This window comes from Nannobrachium achirus, assembly GCF_963921795.1.
Source record: "Nannobrachium achirus genome assembly, chromosome: 22".
NCBI lineage: Eukaryota > Metazoa > Chordata > Actinopteri > Myctophiformes > Myctophidae > Nannobrachium > Nannobrachium achirus.
The window spans coordinates 10,560,090-10,585,638 of record NC_137829.1 but is presented as its reverse complement, the minus strand read 5'-3'; the positions used below and the strand labels follow the sequence as shown (position 1 = coordinate 10,585,638).

Here is a 25,549-nt window from a genome sequence, read left to right as displayed (position 1 = left end):
CCATAATACAGGTACATCAGAGCTGAATGGGGATTCATGCAGTGTGTCCGCTGCCCAACAGTCTAGCAAGCCCACTCAACGAGCTCCATCAAATACGCCCTCAGTGACAGCATTCATGAAGAACCTCTTATAGATTAGGGCTGTCACGATCATGCCATTTTACTTTAATTGTTTTTGGCATTGAACATTGCAACATATTAAATGCCAAAAACACAATTAAATTTAACCTTTATGCATATTATGAATAATTGGAGGGGGGGGGGGGGGTAAATGGTAAACAAGCGTACTGATCAAGGCCCATAGTTCAGAAGATGCCCAGTTTGTGGGAAATGTGCATCTAGTGTAGCTGTATCTTGAGAGTCTGTTCTGCAAGACATTTTGATTCAAGACACTTCACAACTACGTGACTGACTTTTATGTTGTTTTATTTGAACACACTAGACACACTGGCACTGTCAGTTGAGATAGGTATCACATTGTTGTCACGTTGAGAAGTGATGGAGAAAGAAAAGAGAGGTGTTTTTCTCTCTCAGTATCACTCTGTCATCATGTCAGATCGGTGGATACAAGATCCATCTCTCTCTTATATGCTGCTCCAACCCAGCTCTGGCAGCATATCGAATATTGATCTGCCATTAGGCAAGAATAAATGTTACACTCTGCGTTTATTAATGATGCAGCTATATATACTGTACACTCATTTCCTGTGTTTTTTTTCCTCTGTCCACCATCAACCGCCAGGAAGTTACAGTCGCACAGTTTTTGGTAAATTACAGTACATTCAAATATGCGTGGTGTATAAAAGCAAATGTCCATGTTCATGCATGAAAATGAGTTCCCCAGCATTCGAGACTGTCAAAATAATGATGTTCATGTCAAATGAAACAAGTGCTCACTGACATCTAAGCAGCATGTAATTGATAATTAGTTACATTAAAAGACAGTTGTGAAATTAAAATGGACAGTGGCTATGAGTCATCTTGTACATCGGCAGTCTGTATAATCCTGTTCTTTTCCATAAATTATTCAAGATATCATTCAGCATTCAATATGCTACCTAACGATAGCTACTAACAGATCAACTGGAATCTGTTGGGAGCAGACACAAGAGGAGTCATTTAAAGGAAAAAAACAAGATGATTGATTATAGCACACAAGAGGTCAGGACATTTTAAAGTTGCAGGTCCTGTATGTCCTCTGTGGCTGAGGACTCAGTCAGTTCTCTGTGTCCTCTGCACTAGTAAGCCTTACTTTGTCCTTATTTAAGGCCAGCCGTGGGTAGCCCAGGAAGGACTGGTAATCAATCATGGTTGTGCACCAGAGTGGGTGTGCCTGGACCCATAGACACATGCCATGCTACTGCTACTGTACATGTGCTCCCCTATTAGGTCGGCAACCCTCTGTGCAATGATATACCTTATCTGAAGGGAGGGGAGATTTATGAAGAAAATGTATCATCTAAGGCAGAGACTGAAATAGCCTTGTGCTGCTGTTGTGGCTGTTGGCTGTTTTAACACCCGCACTCAGCTATATTCATACAATTTTAACGGTGGCCATGCATCACTAGAAAACCGATGCAGTTATGTTCTTTTAATGAGGCCACTCCAGGGGACTGCAAGGTGTGCCCTGTGTGTGCGCGTGTGTACGTTTGCATACACACTGTCACAATACGACTCTGTCAAGTAGGTCATGCATTTTGAATTGCCTTTGTGTATGAAACATGTTATACAAATAAACTAATTCTCAGTGATGCTTCTAGCTTGTATAGCGTTCTGGGGGGGGGGGGGGGGGGGGGGCTCCATTCAGTACCCCCAAAAATGTCAACCACGGGTCAAGACTAATTCACCTTGGTGGTGTAAAAAATGTTTTTATATTATTATTAATCAATTCACACAAACCAGAAAGAGAACAAAACATGTTTGATGCAGCACATTGATATTTCAGTGTGAGTGAATCCGCTCTCTCTACCTCTCCCTTGTCCTCTCTGTGTGTATCTCTGTCTCTCCCCCACATTGATGGAGCTCTGGTCTTATGTCACACACACCCTCCCTCCCTCTCTCCCTCCATCCCTCTATGTCTCCCTCACCCTCTCACTCTCCCTTTCAACCTCTCCCCCTCTCTCCAAAGCTGATTGAGCTCTGGTCTAACGTCACACACAACATAATCTGTTGCTAAACAAGGGCGCTGACATTAAAACGTTGCTTGACAACCGATTTACACTAATGTGACGTCAGGCCAGACCATTACATCAACATGCCTTGAAACAAGACAAAGATGGTTGAGACACACTCGCAGACGGACAACTTGAACTTCATGGAATGAGACACTGACAAATCCTTGGTATTCTTCTCCTTGTCTATTCAACCAGCGTAGAGACTCAAGCATAATACACAGTATAGAGTATATACAAGTATGCTCAAACTTCTCTGTCACTTCAGGTGGTACACAATCAAGCTGCTGAAACACTATATAAGCATAGTGCCAATTGCTGCTGACATTGGGCATGTAAGTCCATATATGGGCATATCTTTGTGCCTGCTACAGACACTGTCATAACCTGAACATTAGTAGATTGTACCCTGGCAATTCAAAAGCTCTATGGGTAAGATGTGGTTGCCCCTGCAGGGAAACCAGACAATAGTACTTGTCCGAGTTTATTTCCATCCATCTATTCATCTTTGTAGATAAACTTTTTTTCTGCCACGCTACTCCTCCCAGTTTTGGTGGCACGCACTTGGGCCATACAGTATGTCAAATCGACGGGCTTCATCAGGACACGCAGGGTCCTATGCTAAGAGATACGTTATATAGTTTAATTTATTTTTTCGTGAATTAAATTCCTCAATTGACTTTAATAGTGGGCTCGCTGAAAGTGAGCACACGTATGTTATCTTCATTATTTATCTATCAGTCAAGTTCTCCTCGACAGTACAAAGGCAGGGCCCTTAGCCAATGAGGTGCAGCCTTGAATAGAGATTAAACATTTTTAGATCTTTATGCTCATACATGGTGTTACATGCAAGCCCACACTGTTTCGTAGGAACAATGTTTCTAGTTAAAAATAAACTTTCCCCAAATCTGGAGATGACTGATATCATAGATGTCTGACATCATAGACCATATGAGACTGACACAGTATGTCCATATATGGGCATTCCAAGATATGGGCTTAATATTGATTACATCAGGGATCTCCATATATGGGCATTAATTTATTAGTGAATTAATTTTCCCCATTGACTTGAATGGGGAAAATTCAAATGTTAAGACTTTTTGCATTTGCAAGTGTGACTCGTGCTACCTACCTACAAGAAGAAGATTATAATAATACATCTTGATTAGAGATTACAATTTTTAAGTCAAGCTTCAGTTCAATGTTTACTGTGTAATACATTTAAAAAGCAAAGTAGCACTACCAACTAGGAATACCACGGTTCAGTTAACCCATAGTTTGGTTCAAACCTCCTCTGCCTTTGGGTCACGGTTTCAGTTTGGTTTTGAAAATGGTTAAGAAATTGGTTAAGAAAATGTTCTCTTTATTTTTCTCATTAGCAAGAAAACATTTTGTTCAATCCAGACACATTCTATATAGTATTGTCTGCCTTTCATTATTTTCAACAGAAATTTCACATCAAATTGACCTTATCCTGTATAGGATAATCAATATGCTAATTTATTTATTAATCTGAGTGTTGCCCGCCGAATATAGACATACTGTAAACAGATGGATCTACACTTGTCAAATTTGTGTCTGTTTTGTCGATGTGCTGCAGTGTTGTAAAGACTGGGTCAGACTGTTTGTGTGTGCATGTGTGTGTGTGGACAGATAGTTTATATGATATCAAGAAAGGACATCTTTTAGAAGAAGCAGGCTTGTGACAGTCAAAATGGGCAAAGGAAGAGATCAGAATGTAATGTAATGCCATCTTAAATATTCACCATCTGGGTGCTCCAGGAGGAGCTTCTGAAAGAAAGAGAGATATTCCTCTTCCTTGTGTGTTTTACTGAGATAAAACTGTGTTCTGTGTGTCATTCCACAATTTGCAAGACACTTCCACCTGCAGAATGTATTTGGTATTGCTATTCCAGTTTGTGTGTGTGTGTGTGTGTGTGTGTGTGTGTGTGTGTGTGTGTGTGTGTGTGCGCGTGCGTGCGTGCGTGCGTGCGTGCGTGCGTGCGTGCGTGCGCGTGTGTGTGTGTGTGTGTGTGTGTGTGTGAGGAAGAGATTTGAATCCAATGTCTATGCGCATGCAACATTCCCTGAAATAAACAAACAGTCAAAGACAAACAAACATAGCTACAGTACACACTGATAAATCCATGCATTAACACATATGTTCATAATGCTGGTGTAATTCAAATGTTTTTCTTTTTTAAGAAAATCTATCTTATGGACAGGAGATGGAGGCAGCCAAGAGAAAGCAATATTGATGCGGTGGAACAAGAACATTGATTCATTGCTCTCTGTTCAATAGGTTTGATACGTTTAATTGTCAAAATTGTTATGATCAAATCTGTCAATTATTTAGATTTGACCCTAACTATGGCTTAGACTAGAGTATTAAATTATAGTCTGGTTGATTAGCATTTTGACATTTTTAAAACAACATAAGGGATTTGGAGCTTTAAAAAGCAGGAACAGTGCTTACACAGAAATGATTCATGACATGAAAGTTGGCTGTGAGAGAAGCTAATACTCAAATTTCTACCTCCTTGCCTCCTCCGTTTTCCGTCCTCCAGCATGATCCGGAAATCGTTTCCATCCCAAGTAAAATATATGGACAGAGGAGGCTCCACAAGCTACTTGGAGGATCATCAAGTGTACTTCATCAAGTGTATCCTTCATGTCTCCTTTGCATACGTTTTGGCACCGAATGTGTGACGTGTATATTCTCCTCCTCCATGTGACAACCCTCCAGGCTCCGGAGTGGTCCAGTGATCCAGCTGTGCGACACGTTATAAGTAATTGCAGTCACTTCAAAATTACACTGACTGAGCGAGGAGCGTTCCCATTCTTTAAAGAAGTTTGAGTACTGGGATCTGGCTAGAGAGAGACTCAGGAGCATGGCAGCTCAACAAAGCAGTACAGCCGCGGAAAAGTGTTTGCGAAGTGATGGAAGATTTCCTGGGAATACTTAAGCACATACGAGACAATGTTATGAAGCTTTTAGATTTCTCTAAATATTGATTGTTAAACTTAAGATGCAACTCACTGTTTAGCAGTGCATGCCCATTTGGAAAATGTACACATTTGGAACGGGACGATTGCTTGGCTCCCAGAATTGCCTAAGTGAGGTCAGTGGCCCATTTGCAGCACTTGGCCATTCAAGAACATGTGGCCGCTCGGAGCAGGCCTATAGCTTTGTCCCTGGAAGCGTGGCTTGCAGTGTTGTCAAGAACCACGGCATGGCTGCTTGCAGTATTGGTGCGCTGGTACAGGGGCTGCACCGCAACTCAGCGTGTCACGTATGCCTTGATGTGTTACAAATGTTTGTATATATGTTTTGAATACATGACTGCTGTGTCGTAAGACAAATTTCAGTGTGAACTGACAATAAAGTATACTATATCATATCAGTATTCTGGAGAACAGCTTATTCAATCTACTTCACACTCATACCGCATTCCCTTGGAACCTCAGTAATACGATCGGATGAATGGTTCTGGAGATATGCGAAGGACATCAAACACGTGCCTGTTTCGAATCCTTCAGAGCGTGTGGCCGTTCAGAGCAGGAGTGCTAAAGTGTGCAGTCCTAAATTGATTTATTTTGCACTTCCTGTTCTCTATTTTTTTTTGGTTTTGTTTTTGTCTTTTTGGAGCTGTGTGAAGCACAGGCTCCCTATACGTGGCTGTGTGGGTCTGTCTGTGTGTGTGTGTGTGTGTGTGTGTGTCTGTCTGTATGTAGCCTGAACTTCCTAAACTTCGGCACGCCACTAGTCCCACAGTTTTGCCACCACACACTCGCGCCATATAGTGTGGTACGATGTGTAATTCCGTAGGATTTTTGTGCTAAAATTGATTTTTTTGCAGATCCTGGTTCTATAGAGTCCAAACAATGAGAAAATAATGGGTGTCAACTTTTCCGGACCCCCACCCCCTTTCTGGGGGTCATCTAGTTTGGGACCTCCCAGAACAGTACGCCAGCCAGTTAATGTCCAATTTTCTTAATATTAGGGTTGTTTTGTAGGTTTTAAAACATTCTGAGTTCATTTATTACACTTTTGAAGCAGCCAGAATAAGCTTTCTGCCTTTTGGTTGGGGTCTTTCCTCACCTGGGACCCCCCAGACGGTCCCCTGTGCCTATCTCAGTAATCGCTCTGCTCCTGCTCCAGGAAAATGTCATATTAGATCATAATTGAATACATGTTTTTGTAGCTGGGCTTTGAAAACAAAAATGAGTAGTAGCAAATACCAGGGGTCTTCCACAGGGGCTTCGGGACCCCTAGGGGGTCCTCAGAGTTACTACACAGTGTACTTCTAATGATTTTTTTAGCTGAACTTAATTTTTTTACTGCTTTGGCTTTTATAGGGACCAAACTGACCAAACTTTCCTGACCCCTGCCCCTTTTCTGGGGGGTCATCTATTTTAGGACCTTGCAGAACAGTATGCCAGCCAGTTAATGTCCAGTTTTCATAATATTAGAGTTGTTTTGAAGGTTTTAAAAGTCCATATATTGCACTTTTGAAGCAGCCAGAATAACCTTTCTGACTTTTGGTGGGGGTCTTTCCTCACCTGCATGGGACCCCTGGAATGACCCCTGAGCCTATCTCAGTACTCATTACAGTCCTTGCTCTGCTCCTGCTCCAGAACAGTGTCAAATTAGATCAGAATTGAAGCATAAAAGCTTTTTTTGTTGCTGGGCTCTGACAACACAAATGAGCAGCTAATACCAGGGGTCTTCCACAGGAGGTCTGGTACCCCCAGGTGTCCTCAGAGTTACTACAGGGGGGCAGCCAAATCTCTGGTCAACCCAACCTCCCAGTCAGCCAAGACATCTGACTGGAAAATACCCTCCACTCTCTGAATTCCATCCATTTTCTTCAACTGGTGGAAGCTCAGGGCAATTTGTCAGGTATCATTTATACTGCATTGTGACGTAGTTGGCATGGAGGATATGTGGTAGCAGTGCAGCTCCAAGTTCTTTGACTGAAGTCCCATCCCATTACCCTGCATTATCACAGATGCGGGGTTGTTGGACCAAAGTGTTCCAATGACTCCAATGTTGATGGAAATAAGTAAGCCTTGCCCAGCCCTGAGGCTCATAGGGCAGGAGTCTATGTCCTGTTTCTGTGAGGCAGCTTGATGTACAAGTACCCCTGGACAGTGGACATGATAATAGTTTGTCACAGGGACATACCCCAATCCAGCCTTTGATGCTGAGGTCATACATTCTGATTCAAGATGTGTGTGTGTGTGTGTGTGTGTGTGTGTGTGTGTGTGTGTGTGTGTGTGTGTGTGTGTGTGTGTGTGTGTGTGTGTGTGTGTGTGTGTGTAGTAAATGGACATGTATGTACTCCATATATGGAGTTCCCTGATGTCTTCAATATTAAGCCCATATCTAACAGGACTTCATATGGGAATGCCCATATATGGAGGCCACATACCACACTAACAGAATCCATATATGGCCAAGACAGCCCATAGCTGTGTGGCTGGTTCTACAGAAAGGGATCTCCATGTATGGGCATAAAAGGGTATGATGTCAGATGTCATAGACATCATAGGACTTTCACATAACAAATAACTGAGTAAGCATGTTTGGGCTCTCACAGCATATCTCCATATACAGTACATGGCTCCATATATGGGTACCAGGGGTCTCCATATATGGGTAACAGGTCACATATACATCACTGACCAAAGAATTGGCGCCATGAGGCATCTTACTACTAAATAATACTGAGAATACTAATAAACCATCAAGTACACTACATAAACCCAGGATACATAAAACTAACAGTTTCTAATATTATTAAAAAATAGATAGCAAATTGCAGAACTGGTTGCAAGAATAGGGCCAAAACTGAAACGGCCGTTTGGCTGGCCCCCTGTACACCTTGGGGTCCCGGACCCTGTGGAAGACCCCTGGTATTAGCTACTCATTTTTGTTGTCAGGTACAGAGCCCAGGTAGGGGTACAAAAGCTTTTATGCTTCAATTATGATCTAATTTGACACTGTTCTGAAGCAGGAGCAGAGCAAGGACTGTACTGAGATAGGCTCAGGGGTCATTTCGGGGGTCCCAGGTGAGGAAATACCCCCACCAAAAGTCATAAAGGTTATTCTGGCTGCTTCAAAAGTGCAATAAATGAACTTAGAATGTTTTAAAACCTTCAAAACAACTCTAATATTATGAAAATTGGACATTAACTGGCTGGCATACTGTTCTGCGAGGTCCTAAAATAGATGACCCCCCAGAAAGGGGGCAGGGGTCAGGAAAATCTGACACCCATAATTTTCTGACAGTTTGGTCCCTATAAAAGCCAAAGCAGTAAAAAATACATTTTAGCAAAGAAATCCTTAGAAGTACAATTCGTATCACACTTGGTAGTAACTCTGAGGACCCCCAGGGGTCCCGAACCCCCTGTTGAAGGCCCCTGGTATTTGTTACTACTTATTTTTGTTTTCAGAAAAAAACTTTTATGCTTCAATTATGATCTAATATGACATTGTTCTGGAGCAGGAGCAGAGCGAGTACTGACTCTGAGATAGGCTCAGGGGTCCATCTGGGGGGTCCCAGGTGAGGAAAAACCCCAACCAAAAGTCAGAAAGCTTATTCTGGCTGCTTCAAAAGTGCAATAAATGAACTCAGAATGTTTTAAAACCTACAAAACAACCCTAATATTAAGAAAATTGGACATTAACTGGCTGGCGTACTGTTCTGGGAGGTCCCAAACTAGATGACCCCCAGAAAGGGGGTGGGGGTCCGGAAAAGTTGACACCCATCATTTTCTCATAGTTTGGACTCTATAGAACCAGAATCTGCAAAAAAATCAATTTTAGCACAAAAATCCTACGGGAGCTGTTTTTTGGACGCATCGTACCACACTAATATGTCAAATCGACCGGCTTACTCGGGAATCGTGGGCTATTACTTTTCTAAGAGAAAGGTTCTATAGTTTAATTGATATTAATTTATTAGTGAATTAATTTTCCCCATTGACTTATAATGGGAATCGCAAAAACTCACATTCAATTATTTGTCTCTCGCAAACCATAGGGGCTAGAGTTTCAAGACTTGGAGAGGAGGTTCATAATGATTTCAAGGATTAAATAAAAAATAATTGTGTCATTTGGCCGCATGGTGGCGCCATAACACCCCACTTTACGTTTTGGCCTGTAACTCTTGAACCGTAGGTCGGAAAATTAAAAATATTTTTTCCCTGGATTCCTTGGGTCATGACGCATCTCCCCATATAGGCCACGCCCATTTGCGCCATGATAGATTTTCCGCCATCTTGAATTTTCTCCAAAACACACTTTTTGCTCCTTTTCCTACATATTTTCTTCAAATGTCACAAAAAACGGTACACATGATCCACACACACTAGGGCTGTAATCTAGCCCTGTTTTAGGGATTCGAACTTCGGGGGGATTTTCCGAACGGACCATCGAACCTTAGATGGTTCGTTCAATTGACTAAAAACCGAACGTTCGAACGTTCGAACCATCGAACGTACTGTACCTTTAACCAGCTAAAACAGTGTAGGAAATGTTTTAAATGCGCTGTTTTATCCATTGAAAACGCGTGGATGCGTGGCCGCATTAACACCTAGGCTAATGCCTCATTCACACTACAGATATATAGTTGAACGTTTTGCTTGGTAATTCAATGTAATCTCAATGGAAACCAGCTTTAAAGGCTGGATTCCAAGGACAGCCGACATGCCCAGCCTTTAAAGCTGGTTTCCATTGAGATTACATTGAATTACCAAGCAAAACGTTCAACTATATATCTGTAGTGTGAATGAGGCATAACACTTGAAAATCCAACCCAATCGGAGAAAATGTTGCAGTTTGTTGACGAACAGGCTCAATGTATAGCGGAGTTGCACGGATGATGATGATGATTAGACTTGGTGACTGCGTCGGAGCGCGTCGCGTTCGGGCTGAACTGGTCTCGATGTAACAACCCCAGAAATCGCATAGATCCTTTAGGGGGTTGCAATGAAATCCATCTTTGCTCATGCTTAGGAGAAAGGCTGTTTAATCGTGCATGGATGGGTGTTCGCTGTTCAGAGCACACACGTCTGTCTCTGCCCAGCTCGGCTGCTCTCACTCTACTGTCATCAAGCGTGTGTCAGTGAGGCTGGTTCGCCACCCGGTTCGCGGCCCCAAATAGGAGCGGAATTGGGCGGAGGACGGTCCTTGATCGCTCCAAGCTGTTCTGGTGCATTTTATAACTACTACAGTATAACGGTCACCATTAACTGTTAGTGTTTACCGGTAGGCCTAACTTATTTCGTATTTGGCTATCTCTACTACTGTGATATTCTGAATAGGCCTATCACATTCTGATAATTATTTTTCGTGTAAAAAAAAGAAAAAAAAAAAAAAAAGAAAAAAACCTGAACCCATTAATTTCGAACTTCGATTGCCAACGTAACGAACGAACGTTCGAATCCCCGAAGGTTCGCTTGCAGCCCTAACACACACACACACACACACACACACACACACACACACACACACACACACACACACACACACACACACACACACACACAGCTCCACTTCACACGGGTGTGATTTTTTTTTAACCACTGTGTTATGGCAGAGAACTGCTCATCTTCTCTACAATAATTGAAGTCAGGCCCCAGCCAGCCCGTATGTGTGTGGACTACAAACTCATAGCACAGCAGTTGTCCAGCATTTCCATTTCCAGCAAACCGGAACCCGCTGTTTATTATTTTCTCTCTTTTTTGACCGGTGCATGCCGCTCCTGGGAGTGAGTACACTCACTATGTCTGTCTGTTTGTAGCGCGTTACACTATGTCTGACTGTTGGTAGCATACTCACACGCTGCAATAGTGCTGTTTCAACCTACTGTAGGAGCACAAGTTGGATGGGGTACAGGCACAGCATTGTGTAAACAGAGCTATGTCACACTGTATCGTTATATACAGGGTATAAATCTTTTGGAACAAATTGCAGCATTTCTTTTCTCAATATGATTTTAATACTATACAAAATATTTACAATGCGTTTAAAGGTAGCAATCCCACACTGCAATCACCCAGAGTGCTGTTGCACAGACTGCACCGCTCAGTTCACACGGGTGTGATTTTTCTTTTCGGTTTAGGCCACGCCTAGACCGAATAACACAGGCCAATTTAGAACGAATAGTAATACCATGCTCTTCTCCGAGGTGGAAAGTCTGGTGACACGAGGTATACACAGCCTCTATAACATCACAATACTTGCCATTGAGTGTGAACTGGCTAAACAAATTGAAGGAATGGCTTTATAACTAGCTGCACATCTTTGTGGAGCTCACTGTGTGTGTGTGAGTGCCTGCGTGCCTGCCTGCTTGCGTGTCTCAGTAACATAAAATTACAGGAAAGAGAGCATGTCACATGCATCAACCTGACAAAACTGTCCACTTTTTTTTCTCTCTTTTTTTTTTACACTCATTTATTGTGGGCTCACGCACACGTATGTTATCTTCATTATTATATCTATCAAGTTCTCCTCAAAATTACGTAATCTATCAATCAAATTCTCCTCAAAATTACATAATCTATCAGTCAAGTTCTCCTCAAAATGACGCAAGACACTGCCTTTACAAAGGCAGGGCCCTTAGCCAATGAGGTGCAGCCCAAAGGGTAGATCTTTGTGCCCATACATCATCATGATGTTACGTGCGAGCCCCACACTGTTTCGTAGGAACAGTATTTCTCTTCTAGTTGTATTCTTATTTATTCTTTTACAAACGACGGGCCAAATACATAGGCTATAATGCTTTACGTTTCTAATTACAGTAAGGCCCAATATTTTCTAATTCTTCAAACTACAAAACCTGTATATCCATTTTGAGCCTGAACAACAACTTGAAGGAAAGGCAAATCTCAGAGTGCTCCAGGGTTAAAAGCATGGCATAAAAACAGCAGAGGCAAGAGAACCATTACATGGTGCGACTTTACAATATTCTTGCTGTACTTTACATTATTCCACACCATTCTCCCTTCTTAAACTTAATTTAGCTGCCCACTGGACCTGTATCCGTCTGGGAGCACAGATGTTTTTCACATAGACCCCCCCCCCCCCCCCCCCCCCCACCCCCATGTTAGCTATACATTGTGGACCGTGGTGGTGGGGAAGGGGGTCATATATTCCCTTATGTTTCCCCCACACATGTTTCTAATCAGTGGTGTAAAGTAACTAAGTAAATTTGCCCAAGTACTGTTCCTAAGTATAATTTGGCTTGTCTTTTTACAGCAGGCTACTTTTACTTCTACTCCACTACATCTCAGAGGCAAATAGGACTATTACTCCACAACAATTATTTTACAACTTTAGTGACTTTGTAGATTGTGATTATTTTCACAAAACATACATTAACCACTAGTCCACTATACATTTCAGCCATTTGAAAATAGCCGATCTACAAGCTCACAATGCACTACGAATCTCACAATATGCTATTTTCAAAATATATTTTTTTATACTTTTGAACTTTTGAACAGGACATTCTCCAGAATGAGTACAAGTCAGGTGGGCACTACGGACATCTGGGCACCATATTTGTTGGACGACTGGGCACCTGGACATCTGGGCACTAGAGACATGTGGGCACCTAGACAACTGGGCACTAGGGACATGTGGGCACCAGAGACATGTGGGCACCTGGACAACTGGGCACTAATAACATGTGGGCAGACTGGGCACGTGGACAACTGGGCAAGAGATATGTGAGCACCTGGACGAGTGAGTACACATTTTTATATATTCTTTAAACAGTACGCAACTATTTACCTCAGTTTTTTGCCCTAGTTTTATAGTGTACTGGTGCCCAGTTGTCCAGGTGCCCACATGTCCCTAGTGCTCAGTGCCCACATGTCTCTAGTGCTCAGGTGGTTTGGTGCCCAGATACTGTATCTCTAGTACCCACCTGACCTGTTACCCATTTGGATACCAGTACTTTTGTACTTTTACTCAAGTAAATTTTGAATTCCGGACTTTTACTTGTAATAACAGCGTATTCTAGTTTCTACATTGCAGTATTGATACTTTTACTTATTAAACATTTTGAGTACTTTTTCCACCACTGTTTCTAATACAATTTACAAGAAAGAAAACTTAGAACTATAACTTACCAAAGCAGGAGTTGATGAAACCATACCAACTACAGCCGATTTGACCCAGAAGCCACCTTCTCCGAATGCTGGAGGCAAAACTGAGCGTGGTGCCGAACATACACACCAACATGTCACTGACGCTTATGTTCAGCAAGAGCATGTTGACCGGCGTACGCAGCGTCTTGAATTTACAAAACAGAAGCAGCACTATGAAATTATTAAGAAACCCGAAAGTCATGATTAAGCCCAGCACCACGGACAGCACTATGAACCCGGCCGGGGAGATGGTCCCTCTCTCCGTTGTGTCGTCCCATTCCTGGTCGTCACTCACATTGGAGCTGTTCAGATCAGCCAGCTCTGAAAACATACTGCGATTCATTCATTAGAATGTCTTGTCTTTTTTGCTCAGGCTAAAGTTTTAGCGGCGTGTTATTGTTGGCTGCTCGCACCGAGTTCACGCACACGCTACTGTGGGCTACCTTCTTCATCGTCCACGATGCGGTTCCTTGTAGTGATTCTGACAACAAGTCGCTTACTTTTCAAGTCTTCGCCCGATCCATGCTTCTTCTTCGCACCCCAGCAACATGCAACCTGCTTTTCAGACGTAGATGTTGATATTGAACCAGCCCTACTCACGTTGCTGCTATGCTGCTGGAGTGCTGGTATCGCGTCCCAGTTGATATAAAACATAATGAAGGCAACAAACACAAGAGTTTATTATTACTTGGGTACCCGATTATCATCAGGGTCGAAAATCGTGATTCTCAATCTCAAGGCAATCCTGGAGCACGTACGCGGCGCTTCCCACTTGCTGTAGTAGTAGGCTACCCATCGCGTAACGCGCGTAAATCACGGCGTCTCCACTCACTGTAGTCACAAAAATATCCAACGGATGATTATTAGCCTACAAGCGACCTCATTGGAAGTGGCCAGCCTGCAGTCTTTATGAGTCTGACTTGTTTTCTTTGTTGGCGCTTTGGTAACCGCCTTCAATGCCATAATCTAGTTATTGAACTGAAGATTAGAATAGAAATCGTTTCACTGATTGCAGAAGCTTACATTTATTCTACTTCTTTGTTCGACAATGTATTGGAACTTTATTTCTTACGATCCGTGACTGACATGTCAAGATCAGATATTGATCAGATCTCCATATAACAAATTTGCATCTACCCCTACTCAATTCTGAAACAATAATGCTTAATGGCAACACATCTTCAAAAGTTCTTATAAGCTACATTATCAAACGTTTTATATGGACACGAGGTGTCACGTCACGAGGTGGGGAGAGAGAGAGAGAGAGAGAGAGAGAGAGAGAGAGAGAGAGTGATTGAGTGTGTGTGTGTGTGTGTGTGTGTGTGTGTGTGTGTGTGTGTGCGTGCGTGCGTGCGTGTGTGTGTGTGTGTGTGTGGCGCATGCGTGCGCGTGCGTGCGTGCGTGCGTGTGTGTGAGTGTGTGTTGAGAGAGAGAGACCATGCTATGTTGTCATAGCTTAGGCTACATTCAAATATAACATTTTTGGCTAGTCGGTGTATATAGTTGTCTCCACCAGCCGAAGGCTGAGGGAGAGTATGTTTTCCCCTCCGTCCGTCCGTCCGTCCGTGCGTCCGTGCGTGCGTGCGTCCGTCCGTCCGTCCGTTTGTCCGTTACCAGCTAATCTCCGGCGCCGTTGGCCCGGTCGCTGCCAAACTGTGCACACACACTCCCTCGACACCAATTCAGAACCTCTGCCCCAAATATTTCACATGGGCCTGTTCTAGCGCCACCAGGAGGCCGACTTTTGCAAAACTAACTTTTGCCAGTACTCCTACAGATTTTGTCCAAAAATCACGTAAATCAGTAGACAGTATCTCTACAGTCATGTGATCGACATGGATGTGTCAGATTTTCCATATTCCATCCTGATTGGCTAAAACTGGCTTTCAAAGTTTGCAGAATTGGTCAGTTTTGAATAAAATGCCTGAAATCCTGAACGCAGTGTGCGATTTTGGTGAAATTGTGCATGCACATTCCCATTAGGCAGAGGAATAAATGCCACTTAAGAAAAATCAAATCAGCCTCATGGTGGCGCTATAACAGGCCGATTCATGTTTTCACCTATAACTCCACCGATTAGTGTCAAACTTTGTATGCGCACTCCTTAGAGGCCAAGGTAAAAACCTTTTCCCTGCATTTTTTACATCAGCCTTTTATAGCGCCATCAGGAGGCCGACTTATGTAAAACACATTACATGCCTGACCTGGTGGAGACCTGTGCTCGTTTAATATAGGCTAATATAATACTCCACTCTTCTTTGATTAAAGGGATAGGCTAGTTCACACCCCATCAAATCTATCAATTAAAATCACCCCATGGAGACTTTTTCTTCACATTCCTAAGCCAATAGTTTGTGGAGAGTGGAGACTCTTTGTGTCTCCATAGGGAACGAAGCAGGCTCTTTGTGTCTCCATAGGGAACGAAGCAGGCTCTTTGTGTCTCCACAGGGAAGTGAGGGAACCGCTGTTGGTCATCAAATTATTGGCTTAGGAATGCAACAAAAACAAAACAATATCCATGAATTCAAGTCTCCATAGAGTGAGTAGAAAAAAAGTTATTTGTTGGGTGAACTATCCTTTTAAACATCATTGTCCATATTTTAGACACTAAAAACAAAAAGTGTCAGTCAATCAGTTGATAAGGCCAATAGGCTACTGTCATCAAAATGTTTCAGTTGCAATGAAGTGACATTGCAAAAAAACAAAAAAAGATTCTTCACCTTCTGATGTATTGTTTATTGTTTATTTTCTATAATTGTAGAACCACACCTTGGCCAGTGGTTCTCAACCTTTTCAGGCCATGACCCCCAAAATAACTAGTAAGACGCCTCAGGGCGAGGAGCGCCAATTCTTGGCCATCTGGCTGGTGATGTATATCGGACCAGTTACCCAGATATGGAGACCCCTGCATGATAGTCAACAATGTTATGTCAAAACATGCCCATATATGGCATTACCAATTATGGGCATTCCCAGATATGTCCTTAATATTGATGACATTGGGACAGGGATCTCCATCTATGGGCATAAAACGTATGTTAATTAGTAAAGCCAAGCAGGGCCTTGGCAAGTTATGGCCTGGGTTTGATGCCTGGGGATCTCCATATAAGGGCATAAGGGGGTACGCTGAAGCCTCTATCAGAGTCCAGGTTGAAGCGCTATTCACTTCACCGCGGTGTAGTTTTCTAGCTATCACCTAAAAATACATAACAAAGCCTAGGTGATAGCTAGGAAACTACAACGAGGTGAAGTGAATAGCTCTTCACCCTGGACTCTGTTAGAGCCTTAACAGGGCATCATCTGTGAATGTCCATATTGTATATGGACATTTTATTTATTTTATCCTTTATTAATATATATCCATATACATATATGGATTACGTTTTCGGGGAAGGTAGGTGTAAATCAGAGTACATTTTTATATTATTGAAGACAAATGACGTACCTCTCTCAAGTGCATTTTTGCTGATGCCCCACTGTGATTACAATAACTGAACCTACTTATTGGGAGTCAGGTGTACATGCATGCATGTGCGTGCGTGCGTGCGTGCGTGCGTGCGTTTGTGCATGCGTGCGTGTGTGTGCGTGCGTATTAACATCTCAAGTGAAGCATGGCTGTGAAATAATAACAAGCCTGATCATTTGGCATAATGCAAAAATCCAATTAAACATGCATTCAAAATCTATTGCTCAAAAAGGTTAAATGCATTATTTGTTGGATAAATGAAACAATTTAAATGTATCTTGGTATGACTTCCACAGCAGGATCAAATAATGTGAAAGTCTCTTTACCAGGTAAGACCTTATGGAAGGATGGTAAGAAGTGACGTGATCTGCTTTATCTGCTTGGAGGTCATTGCACCTGGCAAAAACTTATAGAGCTGATTTGTCTTGGTGAAGTTAAAATCATTATGGAGCATTTTGAGCTGGTATCAACGTGGAGCTGTCTTCAATGTGACTATAAAAGGCAAATAGGCTTCATTTGTTCAAATTAAAAGGTCTTGACTTAATCAGAAATTCATTTATATTGTGTTGCTAGGCATCAAGCACCAGCTGCACACCATGGGCTACGCGTGCTGATCAGTTGTTATTAGGAATCATCAGTGTACACTGAACAATACAATAGCTATGTATAATTAATTACTTGAGAGACAATTTTTATAATGGCAGCCTACATCTGAGAATGTACTCTGCCACAGTGATGGCTGCTATTGAAACCTTGTTGTAATAACTATTCTATGAAAAAGGCATTGTCCTTGTTTTAGCTTATAACCTCAAAGGAAAAAGTGACTAGAGCTTTGAAAAGTGCTCCTCTGTGCACAGATCTCCGGCAGGCTGGGTTTCCTACCCCAGGGCTGTGTTAGTCGTGGGGTGTTTGTGCCACCAAGAGTGGTATAGAGGCCACTCAACATGTGATTGCAATTCAGGAATGATTGGATGTTGCGTTTGTAAGAAATAGGCCCTGGCCACAAGATTTTGAAGGCAATTACAGGCAAATGGTATGGAGTATCCCTGTTTGACCATGTTTGACATTCACCTGTTTTGGTGGGTGAAAACTCCGCTTCTAAATAAAACAGCGACATTTGTCATCCCCCATGGGTGGATATGAAATCACTTTTGGTTGTGCGTTGTTTACATACTCCTCAATGTTTAATAAAAAATTGGGGTAGATTGATTGTAGTCTTTTTTGGAACATAATTTGTAGTGGTGGATCTCGACCCACACATTGGAATAAAAAGGGCTCATAAGCAATTGATATAGGAATATAGCTATTTAACATTTATTTTAACGAAAAGACTTTAAGATGGCTGTGGGAAAAGTGGGGTAATTAAAAGCAGAGTTAAATTAAAACTCAGGATTTTACTGTGTGAGAGAGGGAAAGGGAGAGAAATGTACATCCTATCAAATCATTGTGTTTGTGTGTAGTTGGATCAAGCATTAAAAGGAGCTCAGAATGTGTGAAAGAGTTGTTAATGATATTGGAATTGCCATGGCTTTACATCAAACTGAACACAAACATGCAGCTTGTAAGCCCGCCAGAGGAGCTCAAGCGAGCCAAATTAATCTCATGTTTCAAAGCACTTGTCAACACAGTTACAGGAAAGCCATCTCGTAATTGTTTATTTTGATGTCCTTTGTTTTTTTGTCATATCTTACATGAATAAAACTTCCATAGTCAAGTAATAATATACTAGCACACATATCTCTATGGACAATTGATACAGCATTATGCAGATTTTATGGTTTATTAATGACATGCTAAATATGGTCCACTATTCATTATCAAATTTTAAATCTAGACTGTATCATGAGGTATTAATCTGTTCCCACATTATCAAAGGAGAAATTAGTCACAGACTAATTAATTTAATAATTCATTGCTTCCACTGTTACTGCCTATGTGGCCTATGCTGCAGTGGAAAGGCAAGCTACAAATGTAGCTCTTCGTAAAAAGTAAGAGAACAGAGAGAGTAACAGAGCGACTAGTAAATGTTATTAGGGATTAGGGTGTGTGTGTGTGTGTGTGTGTGTGTGTGTGTGTGTGTGTGTGTGTGTGTGTGTGTCTGTGTGTGTGTGCGTGTGCGTGTGTGTGTGTGTGTGTGTGTGTGTGTGTCTTTCTCTCTGTCTGTGACCAGCTAATCTCCAGCACTGTTGTGCTGATCACAATGGATGCCAGAGCAGAACCAGAGCAGATCGGCCTGTTATACATCAAGAGGCCGATGTCTTTAACGTTTTAGAACAAATGCCACCCTTTTATCATCACATGCAATGACAGACCTTGATGAATAAGTACAATCAACTATAACACATGAACTGTAAAGTTATATACCAGTAATAAGACGGGAGATAAGCAACCGTCACGTCACATACACAAACTTTAGAAGGCAGTCATAGTCAATCAGGAGGAAATATGGGAAATGGAACAGATCCATGTTGATGACATGACTCTAGTAGACATACTGTGTACCACAACTTTGCATGATTTTAGGGCAAACAAATTAAAATATAGCTGTATCTAAAGTAACTTTGAACATAGCTTTGAACTTTGAACGTATAGCTTAGTTTGTGCACAAACGTCACGCACCCCCCCAGCGCAAACATCACAACTTACCAAAGAAACCTATAGAAACCGATGCTTCTGGCTAAGACCTCAGGCTTCAGAAAGTCCAGTGCCTTCTCCTCACGCCCGTTTTTTGATTATTTGATTCCCGGGATCTGTAAATGCCTCCCAATTGCCGTTTGGCACGCTCCACGTTCCACGACCAGGGGTCATCTAAAGCTCACACCCCAAATCTGTGACCATGTGGCTTATCGCTCCCTGAGTTATGCCCTGGACAGAGATTCACAGACAGACATTTTTCTTTTTACAGACAAACATTTTTTTTTTTGGCAGACAGAGATTTGTTGGCTTATATGATTGCAAACATGGCTACATTTACAATTAACTACCATGTAACTACAATGCTACAGAATTAATTACATTCTCCATGTTAGAGCAAGGGTTCCCAAACTTTTCAGGCAGTAACCGCAGTAACCCCCCAAAATAAACATATTTCAGTTCAGTTTCAGTTTATTTTTATTTATAGTACAAAATCACCCGAGGGGTCTCTGTGCGCTTCACAACAGGGCAAAGCAAGACAGTTTTCAAAGAAAATAAAAACAGTCAAACAGTATAGTCAACAACAAAAGAAAGCAAAAACAACAAAAGACAAGACAAAAAAGAGCATATAGAAGTAAAACAACACAATGTTAAGTGTTAGAACACAATGTTAATGACCATGGGCAGTAAGATTTGGTCATAACAGTGGTAATGGACTAGGGCAAACCATAGTACAGGCAAAAAAGGTGGGTTTTTAGCTTGGATTTAAAAATGTCAAGGGAGTCCGCATCCCTGACAGCTTGAGGGAGAGCATTCCAGAGATATGGGGCACGGTGTGTGAATGCTCTGCCCCAACGGTTATTTTATTGGGTGTTGTGACTGTGAGCTGACCGGCATCTTGGGACCGTAGTGGTCTTCCTGGGATGTATGGTTGTATTAGGTCTGACATATAGGATGGGGAGAGTCCGTTTAGGGCTTTAAAGGTCAAGAGCAGGACCTTGAAGTTGTATTGGTAGTGAAGTATTTGAAATGGGGACCCCCCAAGCAGTTGTAATTAAGCATTACATTTCGTTTGACTCGGTTCCACATCCAATATTGTGAAAATAGCCGAACTAGATCGGCTATTTACATTTATCTCTATGTTGGTTGGTTTGCTGTTGGCGATGATTCCTACCGTAGGAGACTTGAGTGAGGAAAATAATGTTGCACATTAAGCTAACAAGCTAACAGAGGGGGGGGGGGGGGGGGGTGGAACTGAGTTACTAGGGCCCGAGGTGAAGGGGCCTTAATTACTTTATGCTTTAACTATTGAAAAATAGCAGATATACAAGCTCACAGCGCAGCACCGAGTGCAACACTGCAAGCTTGTAGATCTGCTATTTTTGAAAAGACGTGAAAATGTGTGCAAATCTTTGAATATATGTATTTTTTAAGCGAACATTTGTAACTCAAATTTTACTTCTGGAACTAAATATTTTGAGATGGGGGTCAGCTGCCAAATACATATCATTTAGGGGATCCTTGACATTAAAAAGTTTGAGCACCACTGACATATAGAAACATAGGTTTCCCCCTGTGCCCCCCGGGCACAGGACTACAATATATTTAACTAGCCTATATTATATAGGCTTGTTAAATCGTTTTTGACATCACTTGCCAACTCTCTCAGACAGTAAAGTCCATCAGACAGCAGACACAAAAACACATGATCACATGCACGCACTCACACTCACACACACACACACACACACACACACACACACACACACACACACACACACACTCACTCACTCACTCACTCACTCACTCACTCACTCACACACACACACACACACACACACACACACACACACACAGTTTTGGTCCGCTTCAGTCTTGCGTGTGGAAAATTACCCAAATTCGTGAGGGTTATGAATGAACCATTGTGTGTCCACGGCGAATGAACACGAAATTTGACAGTTAAAAGAAAAGAAAAAAAGATAAAAAAGAAAGAAAGGAATAAGACATCATCTATTGAGTTTGCTACGTGGGTGGATTTACATTGAGGCAGAGATTATTTTTGCCAAGTAAAAGTGATGGGTTTAGTGTACCCAGGTGGCCGCGGCACGCTACCCACAAATGGGTCGCGACCCACTGTTTGGGAAAGTGGTTTTGATCATTACAGCGGCAGGATGATTAATCGAGCAAGGAACAGTCGCTCGCCTTTAGGTACCTCGGCCCAGCAGAGCAGAGAAGAAAGTGCAACATGCGCCTCTCTCCAGTCCGTGGTTAAGATGAACGTTCGTCTGGTTGCGAGTTACTTTACCAACCACAACCCCGGAACTCGCATGTTTTGTTTGCAGCAGTTATGAACGGCAATAAAACACCCTGTCACTGTCGATACCTTGCTAGCCAGCTAGCCGCTAATGTTTGGCTAGTTGTTAATAACTAGTCAGTCGCTCGGCAGCACTGTGGTTCCTGAATGGACCATTAAGTTATCGGACCGCGTTAACGATGACTATGGGTTGGAGCTCTTCAAAGCGGCTACGTCTGTGAACATGTGGCATTTATAAACACTTGAGTTGATGGCAAGTTGCTAAGGTTAGCACAACAGTGCTGCACACATAGCCACCTGATCCTGATTGCTACCTGTGTAGCGCTGCTAGCCACGTATGACTGTCCACTGTTGACGTAGCAGCCGTGGCTAGCCTGCCTTGCATGTCTTGCTACTTTTGTTGTTGCTGCGTTTTGTCATTGACTCATTCACTATTAATAAACGAAGATAATCTTAGACGGGGACGGAATGAACCCTGGACATGACTGAGGAGGCGGGTGATTCTCGACTAAAAATGTTGTAGCTCATCCCGGTGGGTTTCCTGGTTCTATATGCTGCATTAAGCAGAGGATGAAGCGGATCGTCTGGATGCTATCAGGATTAAACAGAAGAATGATGAAGCTCCTCGTCGCCCTCGCGTTGATTGCCTACATTGCCTGTAAGTATATACATTCTCTCAGTGACAGTGCGACCTATTCATGTATATTTAAAAGTTCAAACTTATCTAATTGAAAGTGACAGTTGAGCTAGTTCGAGTTATGACAGTCATTGACCAAGGTGGACGTCCCATTAGTTCGATGCTGGTGAAGGCTTGCAAACCTGCCTACGCTGGTGAATGTTAACCTGGTGAATGCTACTCTGCTACCTAACCCAAACCTCTGTAAAACTATGCCTAAACATAACCCTAAAACCAAACCCTAACCCTTATTCGAACTAATGGGACGTAGAAATAGTTCTTGTAGATGGTGTCATTCAATTTCTAATTAAGTCAAGTGGGAACAACATGACTTTTCATAAGGATGTTTGTATCCTGTGTACCCACATTATCCAGGATGTACAGGACAGGAGGGACCTGTGATGGTCAGTACTACGTAGAGTGCAGTGTTTAGGCTGGTGAGGTGAGATTCACCTAATGCGTGATATCATAAATGAACTTGAGAGTGGGGGTTCTGGGGAAATATGAGTACATGACAATGGTTACTAATAGGGTAGATTTTACACTTGTGGGATCATCTTAGGTGTGCTGTCCCATGCTAGAGTGACCAACACAACCTTGTTGGCTGACATGCAACAAATATTGGTTAAGGAGTGGAATGCCGTACCACAGTAGTGTGTGACCAGGCTTGTTTGTTTTTTTATTAATACTTGTAAGATTGCCAATATTGTCTTTTTTTCCTTGTTACTTACTTATACACTTCAATCATTCTGTCCACCAAAGAAGAGTCAATAGCAACAGTTCAGCAGAATAAGGTGTTTGTCATTGGCAGATTGTTTTGGCAAATCCTTCATGACAGCCAAATATCGGTGCATTATTGTCTTGTGCATTTTGTGCTGTATTTTACACTTATACACTTTTAATGGCATTGGAGGATCGCTATAAATCAGTCAGGTCTTTCCCCAATCATATCAGTGCTGGAATTTGTGGTTGATTCAATGACATGATGAATGAGAGACTATTTCAAAATCAGACCTATGAATTTCACCATGTGTTTTGTTTTTCCATTGACATTCTCTCTTTATTTTTTACTGGTTGAGTTTGCTATATGAAGTTCATGTTAAATTATGCAGAGTGCAAACATTCACAAATCAATTGCAAAAAACATTGAAAGATGTACGTAATTGTACGCTGACCATTAATCAGAAGTAATCAAAATTGTGTTTTTCTTTGTTTCATATTTATGTAATCAGGAACATGAAACATTTGATTCATTTCAAACATCTATTTAGTCAGCTGTTGCAAGTTTTCAATGTCTCCTCACTATTAAACAAGGGTTAGACTAATGATAATCAGAACAGTGTACCATCTCCCCATCCATCAGGCTCAAAGTGGCAAAGTGTACCTGGAGTATCAATGTGTGAACATTTGTTTCACAATTCAATCACATTATTCAATTGAAATCATTACAGTATGTTCTGAGAGTGCGCGCACACACACACACACACACACACACACACACACACACACACACACACACACACACACACACACACATCACCTCACATCACCTCCTCCAACAAGGCAATATATGTTTGTGTTGTTATATGGATATGTGTTGTTTCTTGTTTGAACAGACTGTGAAGACAAATTTCCCTTCGGGGACAATAAAGATTATCATTATTATTATTATTATTATTACTGTATAATGAGAATATTACATAACTTGCTTTTCTTTTAGAATTCTTCTACGTCATGGTAGTTCATTAAATAGCTCTATATTCCGATAGTAATCAATCATTGCTTTAGAGTGTTTGAGTGTCTCTCCAGCCTTCAGTAAAGAGAGAATGCATTTTCAGGTTGAGAGATAACAATTTCATCCAATCAGGAGAGAGAACTGATGCAGGATAAACACAAAGGAAAAAGGACATTGGAAGGAAGTGATTGTGGTGGAATCTCTCGAGGAGCATGGCACTCAAAGCAAGGATGGCAGACCAGTCTGCATGTTTTATGCACTATTTATTCAACATAAATACTTGTTTCAAAATTTCTAGGTTTAATTTAGCATGTGCACGAGCAGGCGTCAGAAGAAGCAGACAGCTCCCATGTAGTTCCTGGGTGCTTGCTTATATACCACATGTGGTATATCATCATTCCCTATCAGGCAGACAACATTAAATCTATTCTTACCTACCACTCACAAAGTGTTTCATTATGAGCATCCTGCCTTCATCATCAGAATTCATGCTGCAGTCCTGATATGAACAGTCTATCCTCTCATCTCTATTTGAATCGCAGACCTTTAGACATAAGTGTCATTGGCTGGTGATTGTGACATGTCCACACATGTGTTATCATGTTTCATCATTCTTAATATTGCATTTCAAGCGAGACTGATGAAGCAATCTTCTAGTGTGACCAGACCACTAAAACATGTGTGTATTTACCAAATACATCCACAGTGAATATATATTATATATATATCACTGCAATTCCAGAACATGATAAAACAAATAAATTAGCCGACAAAACTTAAACTGGGACACTATAAAATAGTAAGCCGATACACAGGTTCTCTCTCCTGATGGGCTGATTGGCTGCAGCCACATTGTGAATAGTTAGCTAAGAAAGATTGTGGCAAACCGGAAGTCGCTCTTGGGTGAAGCTTTTCCCACAGTCAGGCACATTGCAGGAAATCGTGGCAAATCGGAAGTCGCTCTTGGGTGAAGCTTTTCCCACAGTCAGGCACATTGCTAGCCTAGTTCCAGACCCTGAATCGCTAGCCACACCCCTTTAATTTTTTTGTTTCTGCGATTCAGGTCTAGAATCGCTCTCAATGAGGAGGCCTGCCTCGGTTGAAAATCCAAACGGGCGAATCAGCGTCGTGAATCAGCGTCTTGTGATCAGCGTGGGTGGGGGTTTCCCAGAACTCATGTGTGTTTCCAAGTACACCAGCGCCGCCGCCGTACCGTACCGCACATCGTGTCGCGGTAAAATGCGGTAAATTGCGGTAAAATGCGATCGTATCGATCTCTCTATGAAACACCAGTAGCAGGCATGTTATGTTGTGTTTGATTACTAGTTTCCTAGTGCTCCTATTCTGACTGTTTCTTTGGTTAGCAAGTAGCACTAGCAAGCAACAGG

The 25,549-nt window shown here is 42.0% G+C and overlaps 2 protein-coding genes across 2 annotated transcripts in view; one reads left to right on the top strand and one right to left on the bottom strand.

The window, feature by feature from the left end:
* The window catches only part of tmtops2b (teleost multiple tissue opsin 2b), a gene marked incomplete at both ends in the record, with an annotated part of 37,347 nt that extends 23,680 nt beyond the window's left edge, over positions 1 to 13,667 (bottom strand). Inside the window, one exon of the mRNA XM_080753562.1 lies at positions 13,319 to 13,667. Within this exon, the coding sequence (XP_080609688.1) occupies positions 13,319 to 13,667 (349 nt within the window). The remainder of the gene's footprint in view (positions 1 to 13,318) is intronic.
* A 7,953-nt stretch (positions 13,668 to 21,620) lies between these two features.
* The window catches only part of uxs1 (UDP-glucuronate decarboxylase 1), a 62,133-nt gene continuing 58,204 nt past the window's right edge, over positions 21,621 to 25,549 (top strand). The window contains exon 1 of the mRNA XM_080753170.1: positions 21,621 to 22,408. Within this exon, the coding sequence (XP_080609296.1) occupies positions 22,321 to 22,408 (88 nt within the window). The 5' untranslated portion in view covers positions 21,621 to 22,320. The remainder of the gene's footprint in view (positions 22,409 to 25,549) is intronic.